General features: G+C 42.4%; 1 protein-coding gene across 3 annotated transcripts; it reads right to left on the bottom strand.

Annotated features, from left to right (window-relative positions):
* Window positions 1-8,914: 8,914 nt before the first annotated feature.
* Window positions 8,915-17,517, bottom strand: LOC119144670 (leukocyte elastase inhibitor-like). Of its 3 annotated transcripts, XM_037380294.1 has the most exons (8): window positions 17,350-17,517; window positions 15,945-16,120; window positions 13,820-13,957; window positions 12,909-13,026; window positions 12,166-12,308; window positions 11,230-11,397; window positions 10,042-10,463; window positions 8,915-9,770 (listed from the first exon to the last, which is right to left on the bottom strand). In XM_037380294.1, the coding sequence occupies exons 2-7, from the start codon at window positions 16,110-16,112 to the stop codon at window positions 10,062-10,064; spliced, it is 1,137 nt and encodes a 378-aa protein (XP_037236191.1). In that variant the 5' UTR covers window positions 16,113-16,120; window positions 17,350-17,517; the 3' UTR covers window positions 8,915-9,770; window positions 10,042-10,061. The 3 variants fall into 3 exon arrangements, with proteins under 3 accessions (XP_037236191.1, XP_037236193.1, XP_037236194.1); XM_037380296.1 differs by lacking the exon at window positions 17,350-17,517 and adding an exon at window positions 16,976-17,326 and having other exon boundaries at window positions 8,915-10,463; XM_037380297.1 differs by lacking the exon at window positions 17,350-17,517 and adding an exon at window positions 16,609-16,967 and having other exon boundaries at window positions 8,915-10,463.
* Window positions 17,518-18,143: the final 626 nt, after the last annotated feature.

Raw genomic sequence — 18,143 nt, 5'->3', positions numbered from 1 at the left:
ATCAAAACTTAAAACGCTTTATGTATAGTTTTTGATCTGCTGCTGCTGTTCAACTAAGCATGCCAGGTCTCTGCTAAAAGGAGGAGGATGGCTCTGCTGACTTCCCTGAGCGGTATCAGAACGTTACCAACTCTCCTCCATAAGGACTATTATGTACCACAGATTTTTTATTATTTTTTTTTAATGCTATTGAATCATCTGGGGTTTTTTTTTTCTGATGTGTTACCTTGCTGAACAATGAATGGTGCTACATTTCACATTTACAGTATCACATTTCAACACTTTTTAAAAACTTCTATTCAGCTACCGCATTCAGCTTGTAAATAAATGCTTCATTCTTTGGCGAAGGAAGGTCTGTGTTGCGCTGGAGCCGTGTTGAGCTCCTTGCGCCTGTCAAGCTGTACCTGTGACACAGGGCAGCCACGGGCTGTTGGCTGCCTGGTGTACACAAATTGCAGGTGGGTATTTCCCGACAGCAGAGGTACTTGGTGCTGTGCGGAGCTTAGGTCAGAGGGGTTGCCACAACTGCGCATCTGGAGTTCATTCAAAGCTGCTTTTGCAGATCAGGAGGTCTGTGGTCTGAGGATGCAGTTCCAAGTCAGGAAGCCAACTTTTAACTTTCCTGTGGCAGGAAATTCGGCTGACTACTCTTAGGTTTCAGGATTGCTGGAACTTGGCCTTGATCAATATACAACCTGCAAACATTTCATTACTGTCTTCCCTTGACCGAAGGGTGTTTGTATTGGAGATTAATTTTGTATTGAGGCTTCTAGCTTGGTACTCTTCATATGAAGTTCTTCTGCATGACAAAAACATGGGATTTAAGCCAAGGGTCATGGTATAACTGAAATATTTCCGAAATTAAACCAATGGCATGAGTGTTACTTCTGGAGAAACGGTTTGAGTCAGATTCCTTAAATGTTTCTATGTGTTCTCCTTCCACAAAAAAGTACCCCTGTTCTTCACAGGAGAGCGCTTTAGCAGGGTAGGAGCTACTTCTCCTGATGCTTTAGCAGGGTAGGAGTTTGTGTCTGCCTTTCCAAGATACATAGAAAGATGGGAACAGGGGTGAAACCATGGGATTATATTAATCCAAAATACTCATGGCAAAATTACGGCCAATGTTCACTTTAATTCTTAAGACAGAGAGTTGATGTAACTATTTCTTTAAATGGCCCGTGATTTGCAAGCCTGGACCCCAGCTTGATAAACAAATCCATTCAATGGATTGGTAAACTTAAATAGGTTTTTCTGTCTTACAGGTGTACGAGGTTGGTGTGCTTCCCTTCGATACAACTGGCAGTTACAAGTGTTGGACTAATGCAGTCTGAGGTATTTTTCTATTCTTGTTTTCTTCTATTAGCAAGAAGAATGGGATAACCTCACCAGATTTTCTTAACTTTGCTAGTACCTACTAATGCTCAAATCTAATTCAACATAAAATTTTACCCAAGGGAAACCCCAGACCGCAGTTTCTTGCCTGGGGTTGACAGAAATCTGTACTCAAAAGCCTTATCTTTCTATTTACAGTGCTTCAACTTAAGGCTTGATCAGACTTCCCTTGTTAAAACAAATTGTGTACAACAAACAGATGTTACAGCGATAGTTGCACAGAATTTTTGCAGAATGCTAATCATGCATTTTGTCCCACATACCTCTCTGACACTCCCTGTTCTGAGCAGCTTGGTGTATTTGAGGTGCACCTGGTGAAAGTCCTCTGTGGTGGTCTGCACTCAGCAAAGACTTGGTGGAGTTCAGCAGGTAAGAGTCTCTATCAGCCAAAAAAAGTCTGTGGCAATAGAGGCTACAGCCAGTCCAGCTGTGCAGAGATCATTATTTTCTCTGCAGTGTCTCTGAGTTGCTTGCAGGCCACTGCAAAATTGCTAAGAGAAACAATCTCTTCTGTTCTTAGTGCTCCTGTGATGGTCCTGCCACTGTCCTGTAAGGAAAGCTTATGGCTGAAATGAGGAAAGACAACATAAGCTGCTGCATGGAGGGAATCGAAGTGAGGTCCTAAGAAAGCCTGCAAGTAAGGCAAAGTAATTTAAAAGTAATTATTGACTGCAGCTGTTTTTCCCCTTAAATGTGACAGAAAAGTTTCTGCATCAATAGAAACAAGAGCTGGAGGTGACAGGAAACTGCAACAACACCGTGTAGTTTGTGCCCCAAATACCTTGGGCTTCCAGTGGAAGGTGGTGTAGGTGTGATACGCATTCTCTGTAATTGACACAAATTGTCATTCAAGCAAATAGATTTTCCTGCCCTTGTCTGAATAAACTGTGGGTTCTCCCTTCATAAATACTTGGTCTGTGCTCCTTTTTCCCACCCTCAGCCTCTAAGCACTTGTGTGTTATCCGTACAGTGCTATACTGCAAGTTTTCTCCGACTTGGCAGCCCTCCTTCTGTTGTTTGGAAGAAGGCGAAGACCCACAGCCCTATGCAGAGCCTGGGTCTTTTCCTCATCTACTGACTAACACCTCCATCTACTGTGTGTGACATGACACATAAATCTTACAACGTGCTGTGATGTTAAGGGAAAAGGATATGGGATCCATTCACGCTCCCCTACTGATGAGGAGGATACGCCTGTTCATGGACCAAATTGCGATTTCTCTAAAAACTGCGGGGAAAAAATGTTTAGGTCACCTATATTATGAAGGTAATAAATGAAGTATTCTGTACTAATAGATAAGGTATGACTTAAATGGATATGTGGGGATGGAGATGTCGGCATTGTCTTTCCTGTAATTTTACAGATGAGTTATGGAACAATAGAAGCTGCAGAATTAAGTACCAACAAAGGATTGTTCCTTATTCCTCATATTACAGAGAAAATACCGTAACTGTAAACCGTAAACTGTTAAGTCGCTCAGCTGTCTAGCAGGGTCATTGTATTTTGTCTGGTAAAAAGCAACTGAGATTTCTGGCTGAAAACAGAATAAGACTAATTTTTGTTTTAAATTAATAATTACAGTGTCTGTCCCATAATAAGACTTTTGAATAAAGCAGATGAGGATCTTCAGGGCAGTACTAGAATGATAAAATACGTAACACCAAAAATTGTGCTTGAAGGGAAAGAATTTTTCACTTTGTAAAACTTTTCCACAACCTTTCATGATCCAGTGCAATAGCCAGAAGATGATTACTCTTGGAGCTCTGAGATTAAATGCAAAGTGACTGACCAGGGTCATACATGTGTAGTAATGCAAGAAGTAAGGCTTTCCGTATCTGTGAGGGCTTAGATACTACCATTTGCACTCTGTGGCATGCATATGAGAAGTCATTGCCTAAAACAGAGGATATATTGGTTAGTTATAACCCACTAGTTGGCTATAATTGTTTTTTCTAACTCAAGATTTAGTTACTAACACTAAAGACAGTAACAAAAAAACATGGGTTTATTTTGCTTTGCTGGGCTAGTATTGGGAGGACATAAAGTGTTGCTATTTGGGTCAGATATTAGAGGACATTCCTGGTACATGCTTATCGAGTGTGCAAGAAAGGGGATTTAGTGACGAAGAATACCAGCAAAGTGTGAAGACGGGTTTAGTATTACTAGCGAGACATTTCAGATTCTTATTCTTAGTGATGTTAGCTTTTATATATTGCACGAAATTGAAACTACTAGGGTAATTCAGCTGTAGAATATGTCACAACTATTCTTTTCTGGGGTTGGACACGCATTGCTAAAGGTTTTGGTCAACAGCTGCCCTGTCTTGTCTAAACAGTGGGTTATAAAACTGGCAGTAGGCTTGGTATCCCTCCATGGCATCTACTGCAACCCAGAAGCTGATAATACTGATAGTTTTTGGAAGCTTTGAGCAAAGTGTCTTTCTAAATATAAGTGAGTCTTTTGACAAGCTTCATTTATGTAAATTTGCATGGGGTTTTTTAATCCCAGATTCACTGGTTTTTGTTGTTTGGTTGGAACTTTCTTGTTCCTTGAATTAATGCAGTAGTCTAATTAGATTAGTATTTTTACCCTGCTAGTCCTCTGAAAGGCATATGGAGAAATAAGGCAAGATGTGATCATGATAGGGTCACTCTGAAGTTAATGGACTTTGATTCTGTATGAGTGCAGGTTAGGGAAAGTTTTTGTAACCTGTAGATTTGAGCCAGGGATCTTGTCTGGTGCTCACTTGGGAACTTTTGAGTGCTGGGAAGAAACATGTGGGTTGAGGTGAAAGTAGGGGTAGAGGACTCCTGGTTGTACAAATATAGCTGAATCTACACAGAGGAATAATGGCGTGAGGAGGTCCCTCTGAAACACTGGTTCAGAATAATCCAAGCAGCCAAGACTGCTGTGATCAGCACCAGCCACGAGGCTGAAATCACAGAAATGGGACGGGAGCTTTGAGACCAGCCCCCACAAAGCAGCTCTTTCAGGAGCAGAACAGCGGTGGTAAGTCTTCTCTCCCTGGTCCCCATACCTACCACTGAGACGACACCAGCTGAGCAGGTGTAGCATGGAGTGAGACAGAGTCCTGGGTTTCCCGGAAGAGGGGAGGGAGGTTTGATTAAGTTGTTCTTGGGTTGGTCACAATTGCTGTTTCCATGTATATGGTGTTTCCCGTGGTTCTTTGTACTGTTTCCCATTTCTCCCTACCAAAAGGAAACAGAAAGACACAAGTAGAACCTGCTGACCTTACTGTGGAGACTTCATTAATAATTTTCCAGTGGCAAAAATGGTCTGGCTAAGAACCTAGGTCAGTTTTATTCATCATACAGATGAACTCCCCAGGGGGGGCTGGTCTCTCCCATCAGCAGAAGACTGTGCAGGATGGCTGGTGCTCTGCAGGTTTTCTCTCATAAAGGGATTTCAGTGCGTGCCCTGGGGTGGTTAACACACAGGACACGTGAGCCTGCAAGTGTCTTAGGCCAGGGGATATTGCTAAGTTAAGCCAATAACTAATATTTTTGCCTGTGATTGAGCTTGCTGCGTATCCTGGGTAGGGTGCCTTGTACTCCTCTCCTTCCCCTGCTCCTCCTTTCCCTTGGAAACTAGCAGTTGTCTCCTCCCATGTCCCAGGTTCAGAGCAGCCTTACTCCCGGTCTCTCCCGGTGCTGGAGTAAATCAGAGCAGCGTGCGCTCGCCTTCAGAGGGCAGCACAGCCTGGCAAAACGTCCAGAGGCGCCTTTCCGTTCCTCAGCCCCAGCTGGGTTTTTCGCAGTCCTGCATGAAAAAAAATTGTGCCCCTCAGGACAGCTCCAGCAGACGGTGCAGTCTCGCGGGCTACTAAAATGTTGGCAACACACAGGTTGAAGTTTCAAAGCCATCGTGCCTCATGGTCTCTTTCCAAGCAAAGTGTTAACGTACCTTTTCCCTTCCTCCCGGTGGCAGTTGCAAGGTGCTACGCTGGAAACAAGGCTGCTGCTCCCTGCTCTCTCCCTCCCGCTGATTGATGTGCATCTCTTTTATATCCCCTTTAAAGAGGGTCGGTCATCTCCGCTACTCCGTGCCCAATTAAAAAGTGCACCGTGCCAGACGCGCTCAGACATGGACGCTTCACCCCGCACCATTTGCTGTCCCTCTGAAACAGCCCCAAGGCAAAAAGGGCAGTTTCCTCTCAGGATGATGTGTAAAGTCCCCCATAGGGTTGGCAATGCTGCTTTCAACAAGCAGAAACCAATCTCCTGGTGAAATTGCTTCAGAAGCACAAGATGAGCTAATGAAATTTAAAAATAGTGAAGTAATGTTTCTTTGTTTTCTGGCCTTGAGTCCCCGGGGCTTACATTTTCATGCTCACTTAAGGGCAAGAATGGTCTCTTCTTAAGAACCACATGTTGATACAGTGGTGTATTTATCTTCAGAGTTTAGAGCTTTAAGGAAATACCAAATATTGCAGTGGCACCAAAAAATGAGGGATGAGATTTGGATCCTGTCAGGTGGCAGTTGCTTCCACTGTAAAGACCACCATGAAAATCCACCATGCCACGATCTCTTTTTCTTTTATTTAAGTTGTTCCACTCAGAAGTAATGCAGGCCATGAGAAAGGCCATGACATAGCCCATGATGGTGAATTCAATACACGAGAAACATCTTGAACTGTTACCAGTTGTTTCTCCCAATGGGAACATACCAATGTCATAGATACGGATAGCAGGACCAGAAACATCAGTTAAGTAATGCCCCCAATGAATTCCATTGCAGTTTTTAAAAAGTTATCTAATGAATACTGTTTCCATTATTTAGCTAGTTTGACTCTCGGAGATAAAACAACTGGACGATATAGCTGGTAAGGAGTTGTCCAGGCTTTTATACTAAATATTTATATGAAATCATGAGTTCTATTTTAAATTTCTCGTGCTGTTTTCCATGCACAGAGTTTAAATCCTCAGTTAACCTCTGGGCTGCATTTTCTTCCCTTTTCTGTGAGTGCTTTCTCTCATGTCAGGAGAAGTTCTTGGCCAAAATGACTGTCATTTTCCATGATACGACTTAAAAATAAAAGTGATTATACAAGCTCGTTGTTTGAAGTTCTATTTGACCTGAAGATACAGCATTCTCTGGCTGACGTGATGAATTAGTCTGAAGTGCCAGCAGCCGCTGCGCATGTTCAGCGTGCTTCCAGGCAGGCTACGCTTTCCAGGATTTTGGCTGTGGGTTTTGTCTTCTATTGTTATTAAGTAGTCGACGATTGCATAGGCCCCTTAACAAATACGGATAAGAATATGTATTTAGATGGTACCATAAGATGACATGACAGAGCTAGACAGGTTTGTTACAGTCAAAAAAAAAAAAAAAAGAAAAAAAACCCCAACCCCCCCAAAAAAACCAAAAACCCCAAAACAACCAAAACCCCAAACATCCAAAAGCCAGTTTCTTATTTTGATTGCACCTTTTTATCTCAGCAGGTTCAAGTGAATTGCACTGGTATTATACCTGTCTGACACCATATATAAAAAATCAAGACAAATATCTGTCTCTAAGACATCTGAGGACTTGATCAGGTTTATGTACTTTACCAGGATTTTGGTCGTATATAAATAACTGAAAGCATTTAACAGTTAAAAGTATTACTAAACATGCTCTTGAGTTAACTCATTTGTGTGAATTTATCTCTAGGATAAGGTGACTTAAAACCCAGAGATAACTGTCCTCCTTATCCACACGATTATACATATTTTCTAGGAAGAGCAACTTACACAGTATGAATCAGACAAAAAGCAGCCAAATGGTGGTGGTGGTTGGTGGTTTTTTCTTTTTAAATTACTGAAATCAGAGGGCTATCATAAAAAGTCTGTGTAAGCAGCAGTACAAAGTCTGGCTTACTCATCACATCACAGTAAATATTGCTCTGAGTTTTGGATCGTTATAAAGTTTGGTCTGCTTAGGAGAGGCCAAAGTGGAGCATGAACTCCACCTGCTGTAATCTCTCTTCCACTGGAAGAAACACAGGTGTTGTGTTCGCAAACCCACAGCCTGTTGCAAATTGGTTTTGAACAGGGAAATTCATGCTGAAGTACTTACCAGTCTCCTCCTAGAAGATTTAACGGTAGTGAGCCTGACTTTATAATGTTGTGGTCTCTTGGGTTAATATAAACCAAACTTTTTTATATGGAAAGTATTTTTTTTTATATTGTGGGTGTGGAATTATGACTGCTACTTAGCTAAGACCAAGGTTAAGTGTCCTGATTTTCTATTGAGACTTCTGTTGTAACATTCTCTCGTCTTGTATAGTGTATCTTTAATTCATTAAAATCACATTTTCTCCCTTTTTCCACAGTTAAAGCATCTCATACTGAAAATTACCATGCTTTGAACTCAGTGAGACCTGTGTTCATGCAGTAGTTCTAAAAATAAAGCCCTTCACATAAGCTAGTCAAAGCACCGTTTCATTTTTTGAACTGTGAATACAGCTGGAATTTCAGTTTTCCCTGTTGGAGTCAGCCCTTGTCAATCACTTGTTCTGAGAGGGGCACAGGAAAAAAAGGAGTATTAAGGAAAAACACTCACAACTGTCCAACTGTCTTACTGTGGGATATGAATTATGAGAGAGGAATATCTGCCAGTAGGCTTGCTGTTCATTTTTTTAAATGGTTGAATATGAAACTAACTTTATTGAGGTTCCTATTACTGAGATTTTATTTTGTGCCTCCTGTCTGTAGAAAGACAAATTTGTCTCAATATAATAGTTCAGTTAGTTAATGAACACTGAGACCAAAGTAATAAAGAAATACATGAGCCTCTTCATAAAGCTACACTGATTTGTTCTATTATGCAAGGTTTTATCTTTCTTCTGATCTCCTGGGAATTACAGCATCGTGTGTCTTGCATTTAAGCATATGAAGATAAGGATGTAATTACAATGGAGTTTTTGAGCTTTACTTGGTCAAAACCCCTCTGTGGCAGTGGAAGCTTTTGTTTGCTTAAAGGCTGAAGATGAAGGCCTAGAAACCCAGAACTGTTGCAGCGTCAAACCACTACAAATTTTCTCATGGATTCTGTGCTAATGTTTTTCTCACTTATTTACAGAGCCTCGGGTTTTCAAAGCATTTAGCACAGAAGGGGTTACGTTCACATCTGCCCTCTGCAATACACACTCTCCTTAACAAATTTACCAGAGCCTTTGCAACTGAGGTGTTGCTAACACATGGAAGTATTTACTAATGTACAGACCAAGAACTTGTGTCATTTCATGTAAACTGTTACTCTCTCCCTCTGTTCCCTGTAGATGCCAGCAGCTGGGGCCATTACACCAGGGAAACTGATGGCTCACACAATCATCTTTTCTACCGAGTAATTTGTTTTTCAGTATTTTCACCTACTCCAAACAGGCCGAGGCCTTTATACAGCTGACCACATCTGGCGCACCAGTGGTTTTCTCTGCAGCTAGCCTTCAGGTAGACAGTTACTTTTATACTCAGAAGTTTCCATTTTGAACACAGTTTAAGAAATAAAGACTATTATTTGTTGTTTGAAGAAAGACAAAAAGCATATACAGCTTTTAATTCAACAAATTATTGTGGCCCACTTCAAACTAAGGTTGTACAGGTAAACATTACGGTACCCAAGACATACACGATACAAGCAAATAACCTCCAGAAATAAACACAGAACACTACCAGTATGTAATTACAGTGGCTCCCAGGCATATGGCTGTTGTATAGTTGTGTTACAGTTGTAAAACTCAATGGAAGTCAGCTCAATAAATGTCGAATCCTTGTAGATAAAGAGACGTATCAGACATTTACTGCAGATTATACACAGTCATCCTCTGCAAAGCTGTGTGGCCAGCATCTAGTGTTGTATTGAAAGCTCCTGAACATGCAGAAAGGCACCCATTAGCTTCTAGCACCCAAAACCTCTTAAGCCCCGACACATTTTCACGTTTTCAGTAACTAAAATGGCACCACACTATACATTTTAAAAATCTCTTTAAGCATGTCACCTGAAGTTGTTACTCATTTATCCTCCTCATTCAAAAGCTGTGTTGCAAGTTTTTTGGCTAATAACTGCAAGGGGTTAGTTTTGTTTAAATAGCTTAATCCTTTCTCTATTAATAGATGTCTCTAAACAAATGTTATCTGACCTTCTATTTCACGACAGAACTGGGTAAACTCAGCTGTTCAGGAACATGCCTTTTGGTGCCTGGGAGTATTTTGTTCAGGTATTTTTGAAAAGCAAGACTTCAGGGGAGGAATAGCTTTGCAAGAACATCCTAGTATACGTGCACAAGAAATGACTGGATTATTTTAAGTTACTGCAACATGGGGCTGTCAACACACAGAAACCCATGCAAGGATGCATGCAGGGTGGTCCTGTGCTTTGAAAGACAAAGATCCTTCCAAGAGTATTTCTAGTCAAATTTCAAAAGATTTCTTCTGCTGCAGCTAAGATTTTCCTAGTTATTAAAGATGGTGTCAATCTCAAGAAAGAAAAATAAAATACCCCTCACTTTCTCTGGGATTGTATTAACGGGAAAGGCAGAATTTCAGTCAAAGTTACTAGGAACAGGAGCATTAACTTTCTACATACAAACTTTCTACATCCAACCCATTCAGGAGCAAAGCTTTTATTAACTACAGAAGGAACTGGTCTGCAAATGCTAAGTTCTCTTTTATGGAGAAGTATATCTGCCAAAGAAAAGTATGCTTTGCGTTGGGTTGTGGCGAATAAAGAAAAGGAAAGGATGGTCAGCATTGAAATCTTCTTCCATCACCATGCAGAGCATAGCAATGCCAGCAGTAGCAGCTGCAGCTTCCGTGCCTTCCTCATTCACTTCTACAAAAGCCTTGTGGACAATTTTAGAGAGAAAGAGGTCACGTGCCCCTGACATTCCAGACAAGTTAGCCTTGCCACTGTCAAATACATCCAACAGGCCCATAGCAGCTAAATCTGATGTAAGGTCATAGCTTTCCTCTAGCTTAAACTTTGGCAAACGCACATGAACGTCAGTGGAATATAGATGCTCTGGACATGTCCATTCCTGGAGTTTCTCTAAGGTAAGCTGCTTTTCCAGCTAGAATTAAAAAGACAGAATTCATTACCTATCACCAGTGTAGAAATATTTCTACGTATATTTCCATTTATATATTTCTACAATATTTCAGTAACATTTACAAGGCTTTACAGAGCACTATGCAACTATATAAAAATGACTATACCCTTATCTTTGATGGCTCCATATAGATCAAACAAATGCTACTAAAATAAAGCAGAATCAGTGCAGTTTTTACTTTACAAAACAATGCAGACACTTGCTTCTTGCTGCAATGTACAGAAGGGAAAAACATGCACAGACTGCACCCAAAACCAGTCATTCTTACGGTTTAACCTAACTAAATGGAATTATATAATTAAAAAGAAGTAACAAAAATCATCATCAGAGAGCTCAGAGAAGCTGATGTTTTCCTGGTCATTTCATGGAAAACTATCTCACTACTTCAAGGCTAAGAAAATAAAGATTTTTAAAGGTAATGAAAGAAAAGCTCTGTCATGAAAAAAACAAGCAAGGCAAGTTAATTCTCATGGTCAACTTTGTTTTCACAGTCTGCCTCATGGTTCAGTTCAGCAAGCTGAAGGACACATGAACACAACTTACAAACCGTAACACAACTTCTCTTCCTGATGCAGCACCTGCGCATACACCTTATTGCAGTGCTAGTAGAGCACTGTCTAAAAATATGCTTGCAGATACTGGCTCTGAGAGCATGGGTTCATTAAAGCTTTAATTTGGAATGGCTGAACTTATCCATTAAATAACTGCATTAGCCTAGATGGGTCACCTTCTGCAGTCCAGTGGAGTCATCTTCAATGTCATCAGGTAACAGGATGATCATGCTAAGTTCTCTTCCATCATAAGGCAGCTCTAAAACACGGATCTTAACTTCAGGGATGTACCCAAAACAAAATTTATTTTTCTGATACATCATTTTCACTGTCTTTCTTTCATTCTGGATGGATAAAAGGTACCAAAGTAACAGTTAGGAAAATACTAATTTAAAGAACTGATAGAAAACAAGTTAAAAACTGCATTCCTGCAAAACCTCTTGCTCCATTATATCAGGTGATTATAAAACTGCCTTTGTCAGACTTCTGCCTGCCTGTTTAATAACAGTTTTTTCTGAAAGCATAATGAGTTTGTATCACATTTGGTTCTCCTTTGGCTTCTACAGCACAGTCCTTGCAGAAAGCAAAACAATTTCTTCAAGTTGCTGTTCCTTTCTATTGCTCTAGCCCCAGAAATTTCATCAAAAGTCAACAAATATCAACTCTGTTCAACATAAAGCAGGTGACTATATACAGTATCTTGTAAAGCTGTTAACACAGGCAGAACACAGAACAAGAAAATGGGGCTTAAGCAAAATGTGCTATAATTTTAGTACTGCTTACCTAGCATCACAAACAGGCACAGTTCATAGCAGCTGAAACTGTTAGATGACACAACTCTGCTAGGCACGGGCAGGGTCCTAATCTATAAGTGAGAATTGTCTCTGATACTACTCCAGTAAGTGAGACAACAAATAGCTTGCTGAAAACAGAAAAATACTAAAATCCATTTAAAACCCTCTTTCAGGTGATCTGAAAACATTCATTAAAGATGTTCTACTTGGTTTTTTTTCATTATTTTATGTGTAAGCAACGCTTCACTTTAGCACATTATTTAGTACATTATTTGACCTTTTTGTTAGATAAGTACTACCAAGGTGTATCTGTATTACCTTATTTAAGCGAAATGGCATGTCAGTGGTGTCAGCTTCTCTAAATTTCTCTGCCCAGCTTCCTTTGAAATAAATAGCATTCACCAGTATGAGCCTGGTCGTGTTATCAACTGAGCCTTCAGACAGCAGATTAGGGATTTTACCTGCAGAGGGGGCAGAAAAAAAAATGTCACAACACAATCTTGTAATAATTTGATGGCATATAAAACATACACGAAGAAACTCATGCCACAGAAATACTACAAATATAAAACTCCAGTCCATTCCTGCAATAAAGCATCTTTCAGTACCTGTTCTCTACTTCACCATACTTTTTAATAGTACACACTACTATAACTTTTGATATACAGTACTTTGATGAAAATGTAATATTTTTAGCTTAAATTATCATATGACTCATCATACAAAAACTAGAACACACCCACATTTAGAATTACTGGATTTAGAAATGTGTATACAACATGGGCTGGGATGGTCTAAAACAAGTTCTTGAACTCATGAGTATAAATCTATGTTTAGGCATCTCTCCTGCACTCATGGGCCTGAACACAAAGAATGGAAAAGTCTCAGGACTTATGGAACTATTGAAATGTCTTGCTTAGGTATTTTCTGGTTCTGTCAACGTATCGAGTGAATATCCCAGGACAAAATTAAACAGTTCTAAAGGCGGCACAAAACAAAAACTATTCCTGCTCCCCAAGGATGAAACACTGCCAATTACTTTATTAACTAAAGTCATTTACCTTCAGTTTTCTCCTCTACCCACTTGTTAACTTCTTTCCTGGCTTCATCACAAGCATGAAGGAAGTCAACTGCAGCCAAATCAGCTCCATATAATTTCTGAGTATTAGTCAGGAAACTCTAGATTTTGAAATGATAAGAACAGCTTTCATTTCATGCAGATAAGAAAACATCTCTTTATGATGTAGATAAGGTGCACTTCAAACAGATTACCACTTGCTCTGAGGTGGGGCTCTAACAGTGCACTGCCTGGGGGGTTCTGAGGCTGGGTGGTTTTTTTCACCTCTCATAGTACATCTGCCACGTATACAGCTGATGGGGTGCTTACTGCAGGTGTTGCAATATTTATCTGTCATTCTTCTGAAAGAGGCTCAAGGGCAGCTAGGATAAAACAAAACTCTCTGAAAAAGCTGAAGAGGGATAAAAATAGCAGTCTAGGTGCACACAAAGGTATAATTCACTGGTGAAGAGGCATGTTGTTTAGACATGTTGGGCATCCCCTCCCAAATAAATACAGTGTTTTCAAAAATATTTAAGTAATGTGGTACTAGACCAATGAAAATCCTAAAAAGCTGATTGCAACAGACACAGAGCTACTTGCATCTTAAAAAGCTGGTTGCAACAGAGTGGGATGTTACAATAGTTACTAAGAACCTAGACGAGTGATTTTTCTCTTGAGCCCAAGAGCAGCAGAACAGAACAAGGAATGAAAAGGGGTTGCTATGTAACACCCTTTAGGTGAGATGCACAGATGCCTACAGATACGGAATGCATATGCATGTCTGCAACACTTCTGTCAACTGCCCAGCAACATTTAGAAAGAGGCCTAGAAATATTTCTACTTCATAGTAACTCAAATAGCTACATTTTCCCACCAGGTTCCACCACACCATCATGATCTGCACCAACGTACCGGCAAGAAGCTGTAGGACTTCTCTCCAAAAAGCCGATTGGCAAGCCGTAAGAGATAGGGAGCATTGCTCCTGTTTATATCCGTAGTCAGAGCGTGAAATCTCGAGTGAATATCTTCAACTTTGTCAAAATGAAGCGTCTGAAATAAAAGTGAACTAGCTGCTGCTAATGCTGTCTTAAAAGAACATACAGTATATCTATAGGGTGGGTCTGATCCAACAGGTAGGTAGGTTGAGGAGAGGAGGACAGGAGGAGGCTGGAAGCCACTTAGAGACTTCTGTAATACTCAAAGAATGAATGAATTTGTTTCTTGGTGCTACACTGCCTGTGTCAGTCATTTGTATTAAGCTCCTGGTTTATACGGAGTCACAGCTGAAGCTGCTGATCACAACCCCGAGTCCCATCTGTGTGACAGCTGCATGCCTCCCCTCTGTGGACTACCGGCTCCCAGGTGGGGACTGAAGAGAGACGATGCCATAGAGACACCTTTCTTGCTTCCCCTTTTGGCCCAAGGGAACCTGAGGTTTTGCTTTTCAGAACATACAATCAAAACTAGCACAGGTGAGGTCTTAAGAAAACTTAGAACAATTACTTTTTATGGTTTTATGAAAATATAACTGCTTATATATACAAAAAAACTGTATCATCTTAAAAAATCAAATGCATTACTGCTGTTTCTCTTTACCAGGGCCTCCTTTCCCAGAGGCAAGCCGGCTAGTCAAGGCTTACAGATACAACAGCAGAAGCTGCTTGACCTCACTGACAGGGAATGACCAAAGCAGGGATGTTCACACTCAAACCACATATTTCTCGGCAGGGAAGACTGCTGTGGAACAGCCGCTGGATTCAAAGGAAAGCCCTCATTTTATCTCACTGGGATTTTGGACAGGCCTTGCTGCCCACATTTATACACATATAAAAATACACAGTGTTGTACATACGAATAGCTGAGATAACACATCACAGAGGCAACTGACAATAGGAATACGATCACAGAAACAAATTTCTATATGCTTGCAAATGGCTCTTGACAGCCACCAGTCAGTGCCTCCATAATTAGCTGTTTTCATAAGTAAACTATTGTGGTCCTGGAACATGCATTATTGAAGGTGACTGTGTCGAAACATGGTTTGGTTTTTTTACCCTCCCCCCAAGTTCCTTTTGCATGATTTCTGCTGTCAGTAAGTTTATCCTAGGCGGGGCTGTCAGTTTGATTGCATGGAATACATGTTCAAAGTCTGTCTGTGCAAGTAGTGAGAAAATAATTTTATTGTCTTACTGAGTAAGCACAGAACCACTCAACAATATAGAACAGTTCCTCGTAAGCCCAGAATACAAAGGTGAAATTATTCACAGGCAAATACATGATGGTGACTGCAATGACAAGTCTCACACGCCCTTTTGCGCTAGCAAGCGTTAGCCTGAAAAAGGGGAAAAATAAGAGTGACCAAGTCCCTTCTGTGCAGGAGGCCTCAAAAGAAACTGGCACACTCCTACATACATAGTTTTTGCAATTTATAATGAGTTCTTTTAAAACTATCCTACCTGACCTATGGTAAGAACAAGCACGTGGGCTCAGCTCCTCAGAGATACCCGAGTGCCTGGCTGTTACTAAGATACTGATACTTAGGTAGCATTGCCAGGTATTATCATAGTTGTTACGCTTTAAATATAAAACTATTACCATTGTGTTTCTAACAAAATACACAGTATTATTAGCAATAAGGGTACCATTGGTGACCTTGTATTACAAAGCAATAGTTCTTTGTCAATATGTCTCATGAAAACTACTAAGGCCTTGCTGCTGGAAACACCAATCAATTTACATGGAGACTGATTAATCAATGTAATTAGTTTCCTACTTCAGGAATTAACAAGTGAAATTAAATGAGAAACAAGGGCCATAGCAAATACGGACAGAGGGCCCTGGAGCAGGGCAGGCAGGATGCAATGGGAGAAAAGAGCCTGAGGAAGACTCAGTGAGCATGACAGGATTCTTGTGCTGAGCACATAAAAATAATAAATACCCTCATTTCGTTTTCCCTCCTCTAAAACACATCAATTTTTAATGTAAATAAAATATAAAGCAAAAGAGAATTATTTTTTAATTATTTTTTTTTACTAACCTTCAGCACCTGGGCCTCTGTATTACCTTTGGCCCCTAGAAGGACCATGGCCAAAGCAGCAGAGACACTGACAGGAGAGAAGAAAATGTTTCCTGTTGGGTTGGTCTCATTAAACCTTCTGAGCAGATCAAGTGCGAATCTGCTGTTGGCATTACGCAGGTTCTCCATGGTCGTAGCTGAAAAATAAGAGACTCAGTAAGGACTCTGGGAAACACTCTTCAAAAATCTAACCTAACCTCGTGTGACTTACAGAGTAAACGTTGGATTGACATGGTTGCAGCTGGGTATAGAAACAAGTTTCATTGTCAATGCATCTTCCTTAAAAACCCCAAACCAGTCACATTGAAAAAGCGGGGGTTTTCCATGTAAATTGTATATCCCAACCTTCCCTTTCACACTAACTTTAAATACATTGTGTACAAAAAAAGCCTTCTAACTTGAAATTGGAAGTATGTGTGCTGGCAGGATTGCAAGTTACAGCCCCGGCATGCCTGAGAGCTCACCCATGCAGCCTTCCACCGCTCTTCTACCTGAACGCTGCACAGACGTTCACAGTAACCGCACAGGGAGATAAACACACCTTTCAGCACGCTGCCCGTCTTCCCAGCACAAACCACACCACAAAAAGGTGCCGATCTCGCCCAAAGCTCAGATGCATGCTTACCTTCAGCAGCGTAAAGCACCGCTATCTTCACCAGCCTGCGCTGTGGAGAACAAGTGAGCTACCTGCACACTGCATCCAGGTGCAAACACCCCCGGTCCCAGCAGGGATGGGTGGCCCTAAATGCAGGCGCAGGGAGCCCGGGGTTTGTTAGCTGAAGGCGGTGTACCAGCTAGCGAAGGCAGAAACACAGCGCAGGACAAAGCTTCAGGGCTGACACCGCAGAGCCCGAGCGGTGATTCATTTGGGTGAGATGCTCCCCAGGAGGCCCTTGGAGCGGGGTGGAAGGTGCAAGGGCTGGGTCAGGTGCAGGCACCCACCCAAAGGCCAGCGGCCGTACCGCTTGGTGTTGCAAAACCTGCCTGCTCACCCAGCTCAGTCCTGCTTCCTTTTGCTCGCTTGCAGCAGGACTTTTGGATTTGGCAGCTCCTAGCTTGTTTCCTCAAGGAGTTTCAGATACAGGCACTCGTGCATCTGCCCTCAGCAACCAGGGCAGCAGCCCAGCAGTGGTGTTACAAACACTGCGCAGACACAAAACATGGAGGAGTTTACACCAGAGCTTGCGTGTTTCCAGCGCGGCCCTTCTACAGGAATTGCAAGATAACACTATCTGCTTCCACCGCCAGACGGACAAACGCCCCGCATCCCTGCTGTGCGGTTTTACCGAGCTCTCCGCTAAACGAACAAACCAACCCAAACGAAAATACCCAAACCCAAACGACTACTTTTACTTTCATTACTTACACCGCCGCCCCGTGCCAGCGCGCCACCGAAACCGGCCGTCCCGCGGCCCCCGCCCACAGGCTGCCGGAGGAGCCCCCGCCGCCGCGCAGGGGGGCACGGGCAGGGGGGGCCGGAAACCTCCGCCCTTCGTCCCGCCGCCGCCGCCACCGCGCTGCCCATCCCCAGGGCAGCCCCCGCCGCTCGCCTTGCCTGCCGGGGCGGGGCCGGGGCGGGCTGGGGGCGGCCGGGCTTCCCGGGGGGGCAGCGGGGTCGGTGGGCAATTGAAACCCCAAACCCCACGGCGCCAGCGGTGCAGCTTTGGGGTTCCTTTGCCTGGTGGGACGAGTGCACTGGGGTAGCACATCTCTGCCTTCCCATCACGTGCTCCAGTCACCCTCCACTTCGAGGTCACAGTTGTCTTTACTTTTCTAAGGTAAAGCAAGTAACAGCGCGCAGGGCTCCCTTTGGCATAACCCCCAGTTTTTTCTCCAGCAGCCCCAGGAACACACCTCACCCGCCCCAGCTTCGGGTGCCCAGCAGCAGGCCCGTACCCAGAGCGCACAACATGCACGCAGGTGACTACACTCCCCCCACCTTCAAATGATGCTTTTATGTTCCTCACCTGAGACAGCCGAGTTACACTGTTCACAAAATGAAGCACAGAGCAACCTAGCACCATTTAGATGATGGCCACCAAGCCCTGGTTGGGAGTAGAGCACAAAAAGAAGAGGCGGCGCTGCAGTCCTGCCCAGAAACAAACATGGGGCTCGGGACCCCCGTGCTGCAAAGGCTCTTTGCTGCAGACCCCAGCAAGG

This window comes from Falco rusticolus, chromosome 3, assembly GCF_015220075.1.
Source record: "Falco rusticolus isolate bFalRus1 chromosome 3, bFalRus1.pri, whole genome shotgun sequence".
Lineage (NCBI taxonomy): Eukaryota > Metazoa > Chordata > Aves > Falconiformes > Falconidae > Falco > Falco rusticolus.
Note: the sequence above shows the minus strand (reverse complement) of the source record. Positions and strands in the feature narration are given on the sequence as shown.